This window comes from Protopterus annectens, chromosome 7.part0, assembly GCF_019279795.1.
Source record: "Protopterus annectens isolate FY-2018-M chromosome 7.part0, PAN1.0, whole genome shotgun sequence".
Lineage (NCBI taxonomy): Eukaryota > Metazoa > Chordata > Ceratodontiformes > Protopteridae > Protopterus > Protopterus annectens.
Window position 1 is genome coordinate 351,177,085 of NC_056739.1, and position 17,410 is coordinate 351,194,494.

Consider the following 17,410-nt stretch of genomic DNA (forward strand, 5'->3'; position numbering starts at 1 on the left):
AATTAGTAAGATCGGTACAGTTGCCACCTTTATGCAGTGGGGTGATATAGACTTTCCAGATTAGTGGGACATAGTTCTCAGAGATAGAGCAGTTGATGAGGATAGAAATGGTGTAGGCTATGACTTCAGAGGCAGTTTTGAGGAATTCTGATGGGAGGTTGTCTCAGCAGCTAGGCTGGTGTGCTTGAGCTTACTGAGTAGATTTTTTATGGTATGGGTTGGGATGGGGTTAAAGGAGAAGGAGTTTACACCCCCATTGTTGGCTAAGGGGATTGCAGTAGCGATGTTTTGGTTGTAGTTAATAAGTGAGTGAATTGTGTTTATGAAAAAGGAATTGACTTGTGTAGTGATGTTATCATTTGATGGGGGTGTGGTAGGATTGGTGGTGGACGTACTACCAGGTTGCAGGAGTTTGTTTGTAGTGGCCCAGAACTTTTTGGGTTGTTTTTGTTTCTTTGCTGTGCAGTGATGTAGTAGACTTCTATGTCGGCTTTTATCTACAATTTGGCTCTATTCCTAAGTTGTTTGAAAAGTAGAAGTTTGTCATTGCTTTTGTTAGTTAGCCAGTGTTCCCATGCCTTGTCCCTTTTTTTTTAGTAGGTTTTTGGTGTTGTCTGTAAGCCAGGGTGTGTGGTGATGTTTTATTCTAGCATTTCTGCAGGGGGCCAGGCTGTTTAGAATGTTGTAGAAGGCAGTGTTAAAGTGTTGGATGGCGTCAGCTAGTGGTAGTGTTTTGAGGGGAACCAGTTAATTTGTTGGAGGAGGGAGTTGAAGGTGTGGGTATTAATTTTTTTCTTGTTGCGGATTAGCGTTATAGACTACTTGTCTGGGTGGAGTAAGATTGTTTCTGATTAGGTATGTGGGTATGTAAGGATGAAATGTATGAAAGGATGTAAGGAAAACTAAAGCTGAACAGCAACAATTAATTTATTTCCATAATCATAATTTATATTCAAGCCATCATAGGATGAAAAGGCTGCAAACAAAAAAGACCTTAAGATGCACTTTAAAGCATATAGAAAGCTATGGCTTCTTAAAAAAGTGAGAGTTAAGACACAATCTGAGAAAGGGAAGAAATAATTAATGTGCAGGGTGTGGGGAACCCAAGATGGGGTAAAAACAGAGGGGAGCATTGGAGGTTGTAAGTGTATGTACATATGTGTATTTTTACTGGGTGTGGGGGGGTGAAATAGTAAGCAGTGCCTAGGTCAGCATGTCGCATAGGTCCAGCCCTTTAGACAGAGTAGTTGTAATGTGTCATTGTTTCAGCTAAATACCATTAACTGTGAATGTTCCTTTGAGAGATGGGCCAACATAGTGTGGTACACAGGCTTGTCATAAACTGAGTATTGTAGCTAGAGGTCAGTCTCTGTGTTCTACTCATAAAAGTTTGCAGCATGAACTAAAAGGCTGCTTAGAAGGGTTGTCAGTGACAAGGTGATACTTAGACTAGAAGTGTCCAGGGGTCCTCCAACTTGTCATTTGCTGGGGCCCCCAAAATGGTAACACCTGCCCTGCATGAAATAATGATGCTTGGGATGTGTATTCTTTCTGTTATCATTTTGTGGAATGGATTATATAGCCAAAAGCTGAAGGAAACCACTTTGCAAAAAAATATTCATTTATAAAAGTACTGCATTATATTGTGTGTGTGTCCTGAACAGTAAACAATGTTATTAGTGCCTTACAAATTAGTTAAAGACATGGAGAAAACCCTATGTCACTTCTTGCTCAAGAATCAATCAGAGACAAAGCCAATGAATAATGAGGGACAGAATCTAATTCACTTAGAAAAATAATCAAATACGTTTTGCATCAATATGTATCATCTGATCAATAAGTACGAAACTCTTAATGAGTAACATGATTTACTGCTTGTAATCCTGATATTTACTACAAAAAATTACTAGAGAGAACACAAAAATAGGAAACAAATTAGGGATGTTCTGCAAAATCAGGGACAGTTGCTAGAGATAAAGCAAAAATATGAGGAGAATCAGAGATTATTCTGGAAAATTGGGGACAGCTGCTAAAATACCTTATAGAATGGGTGACCTGTAGATTGCACCCTGATTGGAGAATGAACGCTCTCCAACAGGGTATTTATCTACAGGGAATACTGCTGAAAAATGAGTCTGTCACTTTATGGCACCATATTAAGCTGCCTTGGTGCTTGGTGTTCGGACTGAAAAAATCTAACATCCAGCACTATTTTTGTTTGTTAAGCAGTGCTTTTGTTGTTTAGTGTAAAATAAAAAAGAATAAAAAAATGTAAATAAAGCACGTGTGTGTGTGTGTGAGAGAGATAGTATGCATGTGTGAGAACAAGAGAGAGAGACATTGAGCAAAACAGAAAAAAAGTGTGTGCGTGTTTATTTATGTCTGCATGTGTGAGTGAATGCATGCATGAAAGTGTGCGTGTGTGTGTGTGTGTGTGTGTGTGTGTGTGTGTGTGTGTGTGTGAGAGAGTGAGAGAGACAAAGAGAGAGTAAAGAGTGAGAGCGAAGATCAGAGATGACTGCAAACTAGGAGCCATAATTGAAACTCCTAACAATGTGGACATCCTACAAAAGGGCCTCACTGAGACAGATGCCTGGTGACAAAGCCATGGCCTCAAGCTCAATTCCAAAACGTGCATTGTCATCCCCTTTGGTAAAAACTCTGTACCCATAAGCTACCACATAGGTGGTAGTCTACTTAACACCAAAAGTGTGATAAGAGACCTTGGGACACAGGTGGACAGTAGTCTCTCCTTTGATAATCACATTGCCGCAGTAGTCAGGAAATCCTTCTACGTGGCACACCTCATCACAAAAGGTTTCTCATTCCGGAAAAAAGAGGTCATTGTTCCCCTCTACTCATCACTCATTAGACCCATTATAGAGTACAGCGCCCATTTTGGTATGTACCTCACAAGACATCTACAACTGGAAAGGCCGCAGAAATACCTCACAAAGAGGATTACCGGCTTCAAACAGATGTCCTACACAGACCGTCTCAAAAAACTCCAGCTTTACTCCATCGCATATCATCTACTCAGAGGCAATCTCTGCCTAACATACAAAGCTATGTCAAACGCAGAGCTGTTGGACATGCTCCACTTAAAGAAATCCCAATCCCTCCGAGCTACACGTTCTAGGGACCTAAACCTTGTCACTACAATAAACAGAACATGCTGGAGGGATAGATTCCTGTCCCAGAGACTTCCCATACTCTGGAACAAACTACGTATCTATATCAAACAAAGTTCCTCATTAGCACTCTTCAAGAAAAATCTTGATGATTGTATGGGAACTAGGAAATTCACCCCGGGAATCACCTCTGTGGCTCTGCTTTGCAGAGGCACAGGAAAATCATTTTCTTGAGTACCTTTTTGGCTAGGCTTGTACAGGCCCTAGGGCTGATAGCCCAGTACCTACCTATGAACCACTGGCAGCAGCAGTAAAGGGGTTTGTATACCTCTGGACCTTTCAGCTGAAGAAATCTAAATAAAGCCTGAAATAAAGGGGGAACAAAGTCTCAAAAACAGGAACACATTTGATTATTGGTCCTATAAAATGACAAACTTTTAAATAAAAGGATTTTGCGTTAGCATAAATTTTCTGAAGGAAATTAAAGTCTGAAACACAAATGTATGTCATTATTTAGTAACTTCCATCTCCAGTGATCGGCAAGTTGGCAACAATACCTGGATATTTTTTAAGTGTTATATTTTGGATGTAAAACGCTTCCTCCAACACCATTAATATATACTACATGTTTGAAACCTTCGACAGTAGGAACTATTTTACATCAAAAAAATTATAAAAATAATATAGTAATAATAAAAATGGAAAACAACAACTTTACAGACAGCCCATTCACTAAGTGCAATAATGCCCTCCGGGGTGTGTTATTGTGGAAATAATGCCCTTCCAGAGGTATAGAAGCCCTTGGGCCACAGAACACCCCCTGGACGGTCCTTATTTCTACAATAACACACACCCTGTGGTTATTATTGCTTGGTTGCTATGCATTTTCAAGTGCCTCTGATCGTTTAACCTGGAACTAGTAATGTACGATGTTAACCACCAGGGGGCGTAAAGCAAACGCTTCAAACTTGCAAATAGTGGCGCTTGCGTTATTAGCTGTAGCCTGTGTCGTTGTTTATTTGACCTTTCACTTTTGATCCAGTCATATATTGAAGTTGCTTGGGGAATTGTAAAAATAATAATTTAGCTTATTCTGCGATAAAGCTCTTTGCAATTACGTTTATTTTAAAGAGTATTCATTTTGGTGAAAAAGCTTTTTGCACCGAGAGACAGTATGGGGGTTACTTGGTGAGTATTTTGTTTGAAGTACTATTTCAAAGGATGACTTAAAGTTTGGCTTCTAAGTTTGTTTATATTTTTCTTAAGTTAAAATGCAGTAGTTTAATATGCGTTTTATACATTGCATCTTGACCTTGCCGTCTTCTAGTCGTAGGTGTCTTACATAATTGCTAGGCTGTCTACGTTGTGCCATACCATATTGGTGAATGTTCTATTTTTTTTCTTTTGTGGTATTCACCGTTTATTTCCTTGTACTACATATGCAGTTAGCTTATTGGTTGTAAGATGCAAAATTGTTTTCTGTTACACTTTTTGTAGCTGAAGTATCATTTTAAAACACGTGTGGAATGAATGAACGGTACAGAATAAAGTAAGGGAGCGACAAGGTTGTAAAACATTTTAAAACTGTTAGATTCTTATAATGTTCATTGCTGAAAGAAACTATCTTGAATTTTAGTATTGGTTCCTTGTAGTTACTAATATCAAGTCCTTTGCGTTGTTTCTGAATAGCTCTGTTTATCCCGGAAGATTGATATTTCAAGTCTGTGTGTTTTGGGAGGGTGTGCCTCCAGACGCACCCCAACCTAGTAGTGTAAACTTTCTCCGTGGGCCCTTGGGGAAGAGGAGCCAAGTTAAGCAAGTCTTAATGTTGGTACTTCAAATAGCATCAGTAAATAGATATTACTGTTTGTAGTTCCCTTAGTCATTACAAGTAACCGGTGATTATTTAAATGAGTTCTACTTAGCAATAAGTTGGGGTTGACATCTGTAGTGACACTGCGCCCCCTCCGCCACAAGCCCTTAGTTGCCTTCAGTCTGCATGGATCCTGAATCCCTTTTAGTTCAAGTTGCCACTGTATGACACACACACACACACACACACACACACACACACACACACACACACACACACACTACCAGTAGCTGGCAAAGCAGATGATGTAACAGAAAGCAGATAAAAGGCAAAACCTGTACGAGGCTTGGTCTAATCTAAGCATGACCCCCCCCCCCCCCCCAACTGCACATTTCATTTAACTTCTGCATCTTTTAAGTTCCACTGGACTGAGCTAGATAACTTCTTTGCGTCCACACAGTTGGATGGCTTTCTCATCTGGGAGGGAGCCATACCTCTCTGGACCAGGAGAGAATCCTATGGGGCCCATTTGCTCTGTTGCCTGGATTGCTTTATCAGCCCACTCTTTCATGAGGAGTACAGGTAAGGCGCACACCAGTTTGATAATGCTTTGGAGCAGCCAACCTATTCCTTTATAGGTTCATGGGTAGGTACTAGGCTATTGGCCCTAGGGCCTATATAAGCCTAGCCAAAAAATGTACCCTGGCTTTTGCCACCCAAGAAAATTATTTTCCTGTGCCCTTGTCGAGCAGAGCTGCAGAAGTGATCCCTGGGATGAATTTCCCATCCAATCATCAAGATTTTTCTTGAATAGTGCCAATGAGGAGCTCTGTTTGACATGGATAGGTAGTCTGTTCCAGAGTATGGGGAGTCTCTGGGACACACATCTATCCCTCCAGCATGTTCTGTTTATTGTGGTGACAAGGTTTAGGTCCCTAGAAGCATGTAGCTCGGAGGGATTGGGATTTCTTTAAGTGGAGCATGTCCAACAGCTCTGGGTTTGGTATAGCTTTGTATGTTAGGCAGAGATTGCCCCTGAGTAGGCGATTGCTGCATTCACATCTCTCACAATAGCTCTTAAAGCTCCACCTTGTATTTTTACAATAGAAAGTATGCTTTTGCATGCAGATATCCTGCTTATGTACTTGCACAGTGGTAGCATGTACTTGAGAGGCCTGACTCCATGAGTGGAAAACCCACTACTCCTTTTAGCTGGCACCCAAATGGTGATTTGGAACCATCTGCTTCTGGGTTACCACCTGTCCATCTTTGCGAGGACAGTCCCTCTTTGGGCAGTTGTGTCCTGTGGAAAAAAACCCCTGAAAAATGGCAAATGTACAGAAATTTTAGGACAAAAATGTATCGTAAGTTTTCTTTAATACTTGCATAAAATGGTCATTTTGTATCTGGAACACCTGCATATTAAATGAAATAGCATAAGCAACTCAAATGTTACAAGAAAAAGCATTTGTTTTGGCAAAAAGTGAAGCTCTGTCCTTTTCACTTGCCATGGGTAGCTTTTGCCTTGCAAAATCTCACATTTCTGCAAAAATGTCCAACTTTGGGCCTTTGAAAAGGTGGCAACCCTAATCTACTTCATCTCAGGAAGAGTAAGCTGTTAGCAGTCACTCCCTGCCATCCTTCAGCACTTAAGTTCTTAGTCAGTGCTATATCCCCCCCCCCCCCCAAAGTCTTGCTTGGTCACCGTTCTGAGCCACAATGTCTTCTAGGCCATAAAGAATGTCTCATCTCAATCCACCATATAATTTCTTTCCCATCCCTCTTTCTGAAGATATGCAAGCAGACAAAGCCTTGTCATTCTTTTTTTTCCCCACTACACTGCAGCTCCAACAGGTAACTCTGCTGCTAGTCAAGCTTGAGTAACCTGGTTCATAGTCTGGACCTTGTAACTATTGACTCAAAGGAGGATATCCATTATGACCTCATGCAGTGTACCCATTTGGCACCAATAACGTTAACATAAATTCATATTTAACTGAACTTCATCACAAAATGCAGTAAACCAGTGGCCCATGGACAACTTTTAGCTATGACCTGTATCACAGCGATGTACACAATTCATTGAAATTTTGTTGTACGTTTAAAAAAAAAAAGTCATCTAACTAAAGTAAGTTTGTATTGATGAAATATAGTAGTTTATTTGCATACAGTTGGGTAATGCATACAAAAGCTCAATTACCAATATTCTATGTAATCAAAAAAAGCTGTGGTTATTCTATACCTGTGATGTTTTGTATACTGATTAGTTCTGTCAGATTTCCATGAAAATATACAAAGTGAACTTCAAAGTACATCTAAGTAATTTGTATATTGTATGTACTGCACTGTATGCAGTCATACTTGAAATGTGAGTGATATGAATGCAGCAAAGGATCCATGCCTGGTAATTATATTGACAACACATCCTTAAGCGTTAACCCAGTCGTCAGACTTAGGACACACACGGATAATAATTTAGCCTTTTGACCATTACGGTATCTACAGTAGTGAGGAAATCATTCTATGTTGTGCAATTTATAAACAAAGTAATGGCATCTAGATCCAAGGAAGTCATTGTTCCACTGTATTTAACACTCGGCACTATCAAGGAGTACAGTGATCCCTTTGGTATGTACTTAACCAGGCATATCCAACAATTTGAACATCAACAGAGGTTCCTCATTAAACGAATACAGTATTACTATGGATCTCATAAACAAGGACATAAGCAATCTCCAAGTACTTGACCCTACCCAATTCGGATTCGTCAGGGGCAAATCTGGTCTATTTTACCTGGTTGACTTCTTTGAAACTGTCACGAAGACCCTATGAGGGAAAGTCAGCACACACAGCTTACCTTGACTTGGCCAAGGACTTTTGACACAATCCCCCACTCAGGCATCATTAGAACGTTAACACAACGTGGTGTAAATCCCTATCTCGTATCCCTATCTCATCAGTTGGGTGGCCAACTGGCTCACGGATAGGACCCACAAGGTCAAAATAGGTGCCACCACCTCTGACAGCAGACCTGTTACTAGTGGTCCCCAGGGATCTGTCCTTGGACCCCATACTGTTTGGCATCTACCTCTGAGGCCCAGGCAAAGACGAAGGGTCTGTGACTGACCAGGTTTGCGGATTACTGTAAGTTGGATGCTGTCATTGACTCCCCAAATTATGGTAACCTACTGCAAGAGGGTCTCGCAGCTACAAATAACTGGTGCTAAAGTCATGGCCTTAAGTTAAACGCAAAAAAAATGTATTATCATACCATTCAGCAAAAACACGGCCCCCCTACTGATACCACATCAACGGCAACCCTCTAAGCACACAACCTGTGGTGAGAGACCTGGGTACTCAGGTTGACAACAATCTCACATTCGACCATCATGTGGTGGCAGTGGTCAGAATAGCCTTTTACTTGGTTCATCTCATAAGTAAAGTGTTGCATCTAGAAAAAAGGTTACCACTCTGTACTCCTCCCTCATTAGGCCTATAATTGAATATAATGCCCCATTTGGTGTGTACCTCTCCAAACACCTGCACCAACTGGAAAGGCCACAGAAATGCCTCGCAGAGAATCCATGGCTTCCAAAATCTGTCCTATGAGGACAGGCTCAAATCGTTTTCACTCTACTTGGTATCATGCAGATTGCTCAGAGGTGATCTGTGTCTCGCCTGCAAGGCAATGTCAGACCCTGCCCTACTAGAGATGCTCCATATCAGTAAGTCTGCTTCCTCGCACATTACCCGCTCTGCAAGCCTAAAGCTAAAATGCGACATTAATAAAACTTGCTGGAGAGACAGTTTTGTCTCCCATAGGCTGAACTGTGTCTGGAATAGACTTCCTGTACATGTCAAACTGCCTACCTTGATGAGTGGATGATAAACCACAAATTTGTCCCAGGGGTTCCACCTTTGTCCCTCATTGACAGGGGCAACAGGTGCTGACTGTGGGTTCTTTTTTTTGGGGATAAACTCTTGGCTAGGCTTGTAAGGGTCCCAGGGCCATTAGCCTACTAACCTCCTATGATAAATAACATGTCTTGTGTGAATTGCCTCAAGGCCCTATCCATGTATTCTGTCTCCTACAAGCTGTTGAAGGAAGGTCTATGCTTTGTATACAAGGCATTGTCTAACCCCACTCTAGACCTGCATATCCACAAAACGGCACTGGAATTATCCGATCTAAAGACTTAACCTTACATGTGTTAGAAATAGAACCTGCTGGAGAGAAGTATGTGTCCCATATATTGCCCCTTTTCTGGAACAGGCTCTCCATGTGAAGCAGAGTTCTTTCCTAATCTGGTTCAAGTGTAATGTAGATAACTGGATGGGGAACAGGAAATTCATCCCTGGTTTTGCACCTGTTTCTGTAACTGACACAGGTAGCTTGTAAATGGTTAATCTCACATTTCCCTGCTTGTAAATGTTTCACCTCCCAAGCCCCTGCTTACACTTATCAAAGGTACCAGAACTTATCAGAGATTTGGGATGCATGGCTGGGCTTAAAAAGGCCCTTGTGATCATTAGTCTAAAAAACACCTGTGAACCTGTAAGAGGTATGAATGGATTGTACGTGAGCAAGGCTGTCCAGATTCTCTGTCCTCTCTTGAAAGAGAGACATATTTTTACTAAGTCACAAAGTACCCAGCCTGCTTCTGGGCTGAGGAATAATAAGGTTCATTAAGTTCATAGGTTAGTAGTAGGCAAACTGCACTTGCTGGTCATTTTAAGCTTAGCCAGTTCCCCCCATGTAAGAACTGAGCCCTGCACCCTGTGTTTGCAAGGTAAACACCTTGACCATTATGGCAACCTATTTCTACTAGATTGAGGTGATTGGGTGTTTTTGCTGCAGATGCTGAATTGTACACCACCAAAATGTGTCATTATGTTAACTGCACAGATGCAGGTGTTCTTGTGGAAATGAGCACAGGGCAAATCCCAGAAACAAGGCCCTATGATGGAAGTGTAACATTAACAAACTGCATGATTTATCCAAGCCAATAACAGCAAAGCTCAATCTCTGCCTCAACATAAGCTTTGTACAACAACATTCATCCCCCTCCACAAGGGAGGATCATCCACTGATTTGAGCAGTTGCAGATCCATAAGTCTGACCAGTATCTCATATGAAGCCATGGAAAAGATGATCATGGAGTTCATGAGGACATAAACTTCCAAACACTATCCATCTCTGTTCAGATTTGACAAAGGCATGTTATACTTACTGAGCCTGGTGGACTTCTTTATCGCTTGTCTTGCTGACTCTTTCAAAGGTAAAACACTGCTCACCACCTACTTAAACCTAGCCAAGGCATTTGACACAATCCCCCACTTTGGTGTAGTAGAAAAGTTAAGCAGACTAGGAATAAGCTCCTATGTCACCCACTGGACCACCAGCTGCCTCAGTGATGAAATGCAAGAGATCAAAATAGGTGAAGCTACTTCCACAAAAAGACTAGTCACCAGAGGAGTCCCTTGGGGCTTGATGCTGAGATCTCCTATTTGGCATCTGCTTTTATGAAGTTAAAGCCAGTACTAAAGGACTCTGTCTGACTAAGTTTGCAGATACTGCAATTTGGGTTCACTTATAGAATCTCCAAATGATTGAACTATCCTGCAGGCAGGATTGTCCCAAACAAATAATTGCTGCCAAAATCATGGACTTTAGCGAATTGCTAAAAAAAAAAAAAAAAAAAAAAATACCATATCCTTTTGTAAGTTGGCTACCCTAGGGAACTGCCATGGGAACTTGTGTAGACGGCAACCTAAGTTTCAACCAATATGTGTCCACTGGTGAGGAAGTCCTTCTGTATTGCACTGCCTGTTAGCAAGAGGATTGCTTGTAGGTAGCTGGATGTCATTGTTCCCCTATTCAGGCCTCCTAAGGCAAGTCATTGAGAATAATGTACCCTTTTGAATGTATCTATCCAGACAAATGCAATAGCCGGAACACCCACAGGGCTACCTTTTTTAAAAAAAAAAAAAGATGCTTGGCTTAAGCAATTTACCATCCATAAACTGTCTCAATTATGTCACCATACTTTATCTTTAAGACTACTGAGAGGTGACCTGTGTCTGAAATACAAGGCATCCTCCAACCCAGCGTATCAGCAAATGAAACTGCATTAGAAATACTCTGCCTAGGGATCTAAACCTACTCTGCAACATCAAAAGAATGGTGTGGAGAGACTGTTGTATCTCGCATAGGATGCTACTGCTCTGGAACAGACTCCACATCAATGTAAAATTATGCTCATCCCCGCCCATATTCAAGCATAACTTGGATCTATGTTGTTTTTTTTAATTGTTTACTGGGAAAGTCCGACTAGGCCAGAAAGGCCCTTTTTCAGCGGAGGCCTGGGAATTATATAGAACTAAATAAAAGGAGTTATATAGAACTAAATAAAAAAAAACAAAAAAAAAAACCCACTGAAAACGTGATTCCATGCCATAGTGTAAAAACGTTACAGAAACATAGATACAAATACAAAATAGCCAACTTGGATACAAATACAAAATAGTACAGAATCTAAAAGCTGTGTTACTGAGAAGAAAAAAGAAAAATGACTTTACTCATTTGCAGTTGTGTACTAAGGCAGCCTTAATGTAGAGAGCATGATGGAAAGAATAAGTGGGAGTGTAGGAAGCTTGAGATAAAAGTCTGAGCCGTAAGAAGCATGTGTTAAGAGGGATTATTTTTTATGAGTCATGATTTCTGTAAGAAGTGAGGAGTAGAAGATGTTGGCACAAGCATTGAGTAGATGACTGGAGAGGAGTGAGGCGAGTGGTCATCCTAGGAAGGAGCAAGAGTATAGCCATTTATTTGTTGGGTAGTTTTTGAGCAGTGTTTTTTTTTTTTTTTTTTTTTTTTTTTTATTAATAGTGTTTACAATTTGTTGTGGAAATGGCATTCCAGATCTTGGATATTTTGCATGAGAAATGGGATTCGCTGCCAAAGCTGTTAAGTTATTACCAAAAACTACAAAAGTCATCAGAGAACCTTTCGTTCTATTGCTGTACTAGGTTTTTGAGAGCTAGGCAGTAGATAAGCTAACTATTGCCCACTCCGTTAAGTGGAAGAGGTTAGTAATTTCAAACCAGTTTAGCTCTTGTAGTGCAGAGGAGTGACTAGTTCTGTTTTGTTTATGGGAAGATTTAGCTATTTTGTTACAGCAGGCCTTGAGTTTATTTAGGTCAATTTGGTGTGTGTGTTTTTATTTATTTATTTTTTAGTAAAGATGGGAGGTGTATAGTATGGTGGAGAGGAGATGTGTTCTTGCTATGGTCTGCCTGCTGGTATTGGTGAGGAAGGGTTTTGCTCTATAGAGAGTACCAAGTTTAATATGCATCTTTGTAATGGTTAAAGCCAATTTTTTTGGTGAATTATCTATTGTTACCCCAAGAAGTTTTGTTTGTTCTACTGGTTCTATTTTTGATCTTGTTAGATGAAAAGAGATTGAGTTACTTGTGATTTGCCGCCTTAAAGAACATCTGTTTTTGTTTGGGTTGAGTATTAGCTGATTAGTTTGTGGCAGAGCATATAAGGGTGGTGTCATCAGCGTATTGAATAATAGTAGCATTGTTGGTAGCAGTAGATTGTGAATATGGAGAAAAGTAGTGGACTGAGTAGTGACCCTTGAGGGACACCCTCTGACAAGAAGGGGAGAGTGTGTGTTACCACTCAACCACTTGCTGGCGGTCAGGTAGCTATGGAACCATGCTAATGCTGTTTGGGAGAAGTTTATGGATGTTAGTTCATTTAGCAGTTTTTGATGCGACACAGTGACAAAGGCTTTTGACATCATCAAGAAAGATGGATGAAAGTAACAGGCTGTTTTTAAGCTCATTGATCTTATTGGTGAAGCAAATTAAGGCTGTTGTGGTGCTATGCTTTAGTCTAAAATTGAGCTGAATTTGAGAGAAAGTTGTTCCTTAATAGGTGGTCTAGGAGTTGCTTATGAAATGCATTTTTCGGGGATTTTTGCAAATGGGGGTAGAATGGCTATGGGATGGTAATTTAACTCTGAGGGGTCCAACTTTATGCAGAGGTATGATGTGAGATTTTCCATAGTTTATGTATGTATGTGTATATATATGTGTGTGTGTGTGTGTGTGTGTGTTTATATATATATATATATATATATATATATTTTTTTTTTTTTTTTTTTAAGGAGTAGCCTTATGGCTTGTTAGTGAATGAGTTGAAGTTTGGGAGGGTGCATAAGGATAGTGTTCTGGAGAGTTGTTGTGGTGTACTACAGATAGTATTGAGTTTATGTGGTGTACTACAGATAGTATTGAGTTTATGAAGTGGGAGTGATGACTGGGATCTGTGAATGGCAAATAAGAAATTTACCCTATGGTTGCCCCCTTCTGTATGAATGGACAGTGGCAGCTCACACTTGAGACCTTGTAAATATGTATGGTGGTATTCTCATTGTTATCACAGTAACTAATATGTATTGTGTTCATGAAGCAGTAGTGTACTCAACACCATATGGGTTGGGGAAATTAGGATGTTTAAAAAGGCTTGCAAGGGTGGATAGCCTAGTACTAACCTATGAAATGTAGTTCACTAGTAGGCAAGGGAAAGGTGTGAGCCATTGTCAGAGAGCCATTCTCTTTATTGACAATTTTTAATCACATCTGATAATTCCTTCCTGTGTTGGTATCTCACAAGAATGAGCCTGGTAAAATAAAATTCGATCTCCCTGTGCTGTCACTTGGCTATCCAGTGAAAGAGTGGAGTTCTGAATTTCTGAGTTAGCTAAGCTGGTTTAGATTGCAGCCACATGCGAGGTATTCTTCTGTGCTTCTGAAGATCTGTTTGCACATATTCTTGGAAAAGCGGAACTTGTAGGTTCATGGCTGATGCCCAGTAATGGCTGGGAATGAGGTCCCAAAGTGGCAAACTAGATATGCTGTATAGTGTCATCCTTACTAGTGGTTATTCAAGCTTTGCAACTCTGTCGTATGCAGTGATGTGTAAGAATATTGTTCACTTCCTCACTTAGTATTCAAACATTTGTTATGCTTTCTGCCATTTTCTATAGCAGCATTTCAGCAAGAATTCACCCAGTTTTGGCAGTGTTAATGTACTGCCTTATGGGATGATGGTGTGCTCTCAACTGTTTCATCTTTTCCCTTCTAGCTGGCCCTTCCAGTGGCCCAGACTGTGCCAGACCAGAATCACTTGGCAGAAGGATGCCCTGATTCTCTAACAAGCCAGATGCAGTTTTACCTTTTAGTAATAGAAGTCTGGGTGTAATGAATGCTCTACGTGTTATAGTTCTGGTTATTGCAGAGGTATAATAGAAGGTACTAGAAATTGTAAACTTTTTTTTTTTTTTTTTTTTTTCTAACTTGGAATACATCATAAAAATGTGAAGAGCAATAGCAAGGCTTCTAGCTTAGAGGAATGGTATCTGGGTAGTGAGGCACCTCTGAAAAACTGCATACAGTTATAGTGACTGTGCAGAGAAGAGTAGAGTATGGGGATGGTGGTATGCAGAAGGGTAACGGTAGTGATTCGACTTGAGTGAAAAGACTTGTGTGTACACTGGAACAAGGAATGGAAAATGAAGAAATATTCTCAATACATATAACCCGAGGACTGAAACTGAGCATATTGTTTTTCTTTGTGAAAGAAATCATTACATAAATAAGTTTGTTTGTTTTTATTTATTTATTTATTTATTTATTGACATTTGATTCCTAGGAAAGTCCAACTGGGTAGGTGCCCATTTTCAGCAGGGACCCAGGAAAAAACAGTGAAGTGTTTTATAAAGATATTTTAAGAACAAAAATTTTTACAATCTTCAAAAATAATGCAAAAACATCTACAGCTGAAATTATACCATATTGGACCTAAATCGAAACTATTGGTTAAGAATAGGTACAGCCCACATGACAATGATTTAACATTTTGATATTTTAGTTATCTTAATTTTCTTTATAAAGGTAAGTTAGTATAATACAAACAGAAATTGGGATATGAAGTGAGAGGGAAAAAAAGGGGTTTGGCATATTTAGAAAGAGAGTTTGATAGATAAATTGAAGGAAAAGTAAAGGTGTAAGGTACAGATAGACAGTCGCTCATGTTTAGAGAGAGAATTTAAAAAGGGATGGAGCAAGAACAGAGCCACAGTGTGGTTAGGAAGTATTTCAGAATGGTTGGTTTTAAAGGATTGGGGGGGGGGGGGGTATTGACCTGATGGATAACAGGTACATAGTTCCAGCCCTTAGCAGCATGCTATGAGTACAGACCATGCACAGCAAATTTCATGGATTTGAGGACTGGGAGAAGTTTTTTGGTTATTGGATTGTAGTGACCAAGTAGAAGCATAGGTGTGTACAATGGTATTTAGTGCTGGGAAGGCAGGTGGATGCTGGATAATTTTATAAATGGTAAGAAGCTGTGCATATTCTAATTGGTTAGAACTACCCCATCAGTTGAGTTTTTTAGCTATACTGTGGTCAGTACTTCAAGGGGTATTTGCTGCAAATTTAGCCACTCTTACAGCATTGTGCAAGTGTTTGATTTTTGTGATGCCTGAAGGCTAGTAAGGATGGGTAGTGCCATACAGTAGTGAGGTCAGGATGTAAGTAGTGGTAAGTGTAGTTCTGGTTGTTTTTTTGGCTCTGTAAACCATTATTAGTTTTTGAGTTTTTAATGCAATTTTGTATATGTAGATCAGATTTAAGATTATCTGTAATAATAATTTGCTACGAGAAGGGACTTCAGTGGTTGTATTATAGGATCATAAGAGGTTACTTCGGCTAATGGCCCTGGGGGCCTTGCAAGCCTAGCCAAAAGTTTATCCCCAAAAAGAAACCTCAGTCAGCATCTTTCACCCCTGTCAATGAGGGACACGGGTGGAACCCCTAGGACAAATTTGTGGTTTCTCATCCAGGTTGAGCTTGGAGAGGGTCACTGAGGTACTCTGACGTGTATAGGAAGTCTATTTCAGAGGCGGGGCAGCCTCTGGGAGACCAACATTTCTCTCCAGCAGTTTTTGTTGATGTTGCATATTAGATTCAGGCCTTTTGGGCAGGTAATGCCTGAGGAGTTAGACTTGCGGATATGGAGCATCTCTAGTAGGGCAGGGTTCAAGATTGCCTTACCTCTGAGCAATTTGTACAATACCGAGTAGAGTGATGGTGATTTGAGCCTGTCCGCATAGGACAGGTGTTGGAGACCATGGATTCTCTGAGGTATTTTTGTGACCTTTCCAGCTGATGCAGATGTTTGGAGAGGTACATACCAGATGGGGCATTGTACTCCATTATTGGTCTAATAAGCGTATAGAGGTAATGACCTTTTTTTCTGGATGCAGTCCCTTTACTTATGAGATGAACCAAGTAAAAGGCTATTCTGACCGCTGCTGCTACATGATGGTTGACTGTGCGATTATCAGCCTGAGTACCCAGGTCTCTTACCACAGATTGTGTGCTTAGGGGGTTGCCATTGATGTGGTAATCCATGGGGGCTATGTTTTTGTCAAATGGTAGGATGATACTTTCTTTTTTTTTTTTTTTTTTTGCATTTAGCTTGAGGCCATGACTTTTCGCACCAGTCAGTTGCTGTGGGACCCTCTTGCAGTATGTTAACATAATTTTGGGGAGTCAATGACTGCACCCAACTTGCTGTCAGCTACAGGCCTTTTGTCTTTGCCTAGACCTCTTAGAAGTAGATGTCAAATGGTAGGGGTCTCAGGACAGGTCCCTGGGAAACTCCAATATTGACAGGTCTGCTATTGGAGGTGGAGGTGCCTGTTTTGACCTTGAGGCTCCTGTCAGTGAGCCAATTGGCCACCCACCTGATGAGATGGGGATTTATGCCAAGTTCTGTTAGCCTCTCGATGTCTGAGTGGGGGATTTGTGTTAAAGGCCTTGGCCAAGTCAAGGTAAGACTTACCCTCATCTAGGGCCTTGTTGACAGTCTCAAAGAAGTCAACCAGGTTCAACAGGCAAGATCTGCCCTTGACCGATCTGAGCGGTGTGGGGTAAAGTGCTTGGAGAGTGCCTGTGGCCTTGTTTGAGATTCATAAAACGCTCCATGGCTTTACAGATTAGACTTGCCAAGCTAATTGGGTGATGGTTTCCAGGGTCAGTAGTGGCACCACCTCTGTGCAAGGGGATGACAATGGCAGTTCTCCACTCTGCTGGAATGAAGCCTGTACTTAGGCTGTGGGTTGAATAGGGTGCTCAATAGTGAAACCAGTTCTTGCTGAAGATGATGCAGAATACAGCCTGGGATACTGTCTGGTCCCATGGAAGCTGTGTTATTTGCCTTTGATAGGACCTTTTAACACTTGATCTATGGAGGTGTGAGGTGCGGGACAAGTATCGGAGATGTCAAAAAGGCTTTTGGGGGAACAGGGGAGTGAAGTTAGCACTGCAGCTACATGCTAGCAGGTTGGTTAAGTCAACAGCACTGATCCTGTTAAGTACCAAATTG

The 17,410-nt window shown here is 40.8% G+C and overlaps 1 protein-coding gene across 2 annotated transcripts in view; it reads left to right on the forward strand.

Annotated features, from left to right (window-relative positions):
* Positions 1 to 4,110: 4,110 nt before the first annotated feature.
* Positions 4,111 to 17,410, forward strand: part of MED20 (mediator complex subunit 20) — a 97,114-nt gene continuing 83,814 nt past the window's right edge. The window contains exon 1 of one of the 2 annotated variants that reach the window (XM_044076922.1): positions 4,111 to 4,319. Coding sequence is in view for 1 of the 2 variants with exons in the window: in XM_044076921.1 (XP_043932856.1) it covers positions 4,306 to 4,319 (14 nt within the window). In the remaining variant the exon portion in view is untranslated. The remainder of the gene's footprint in view (positions 4,320 to 17,410) is intronic. The other variant, XM_044076921.1, reaches the window with a different exon arrangement.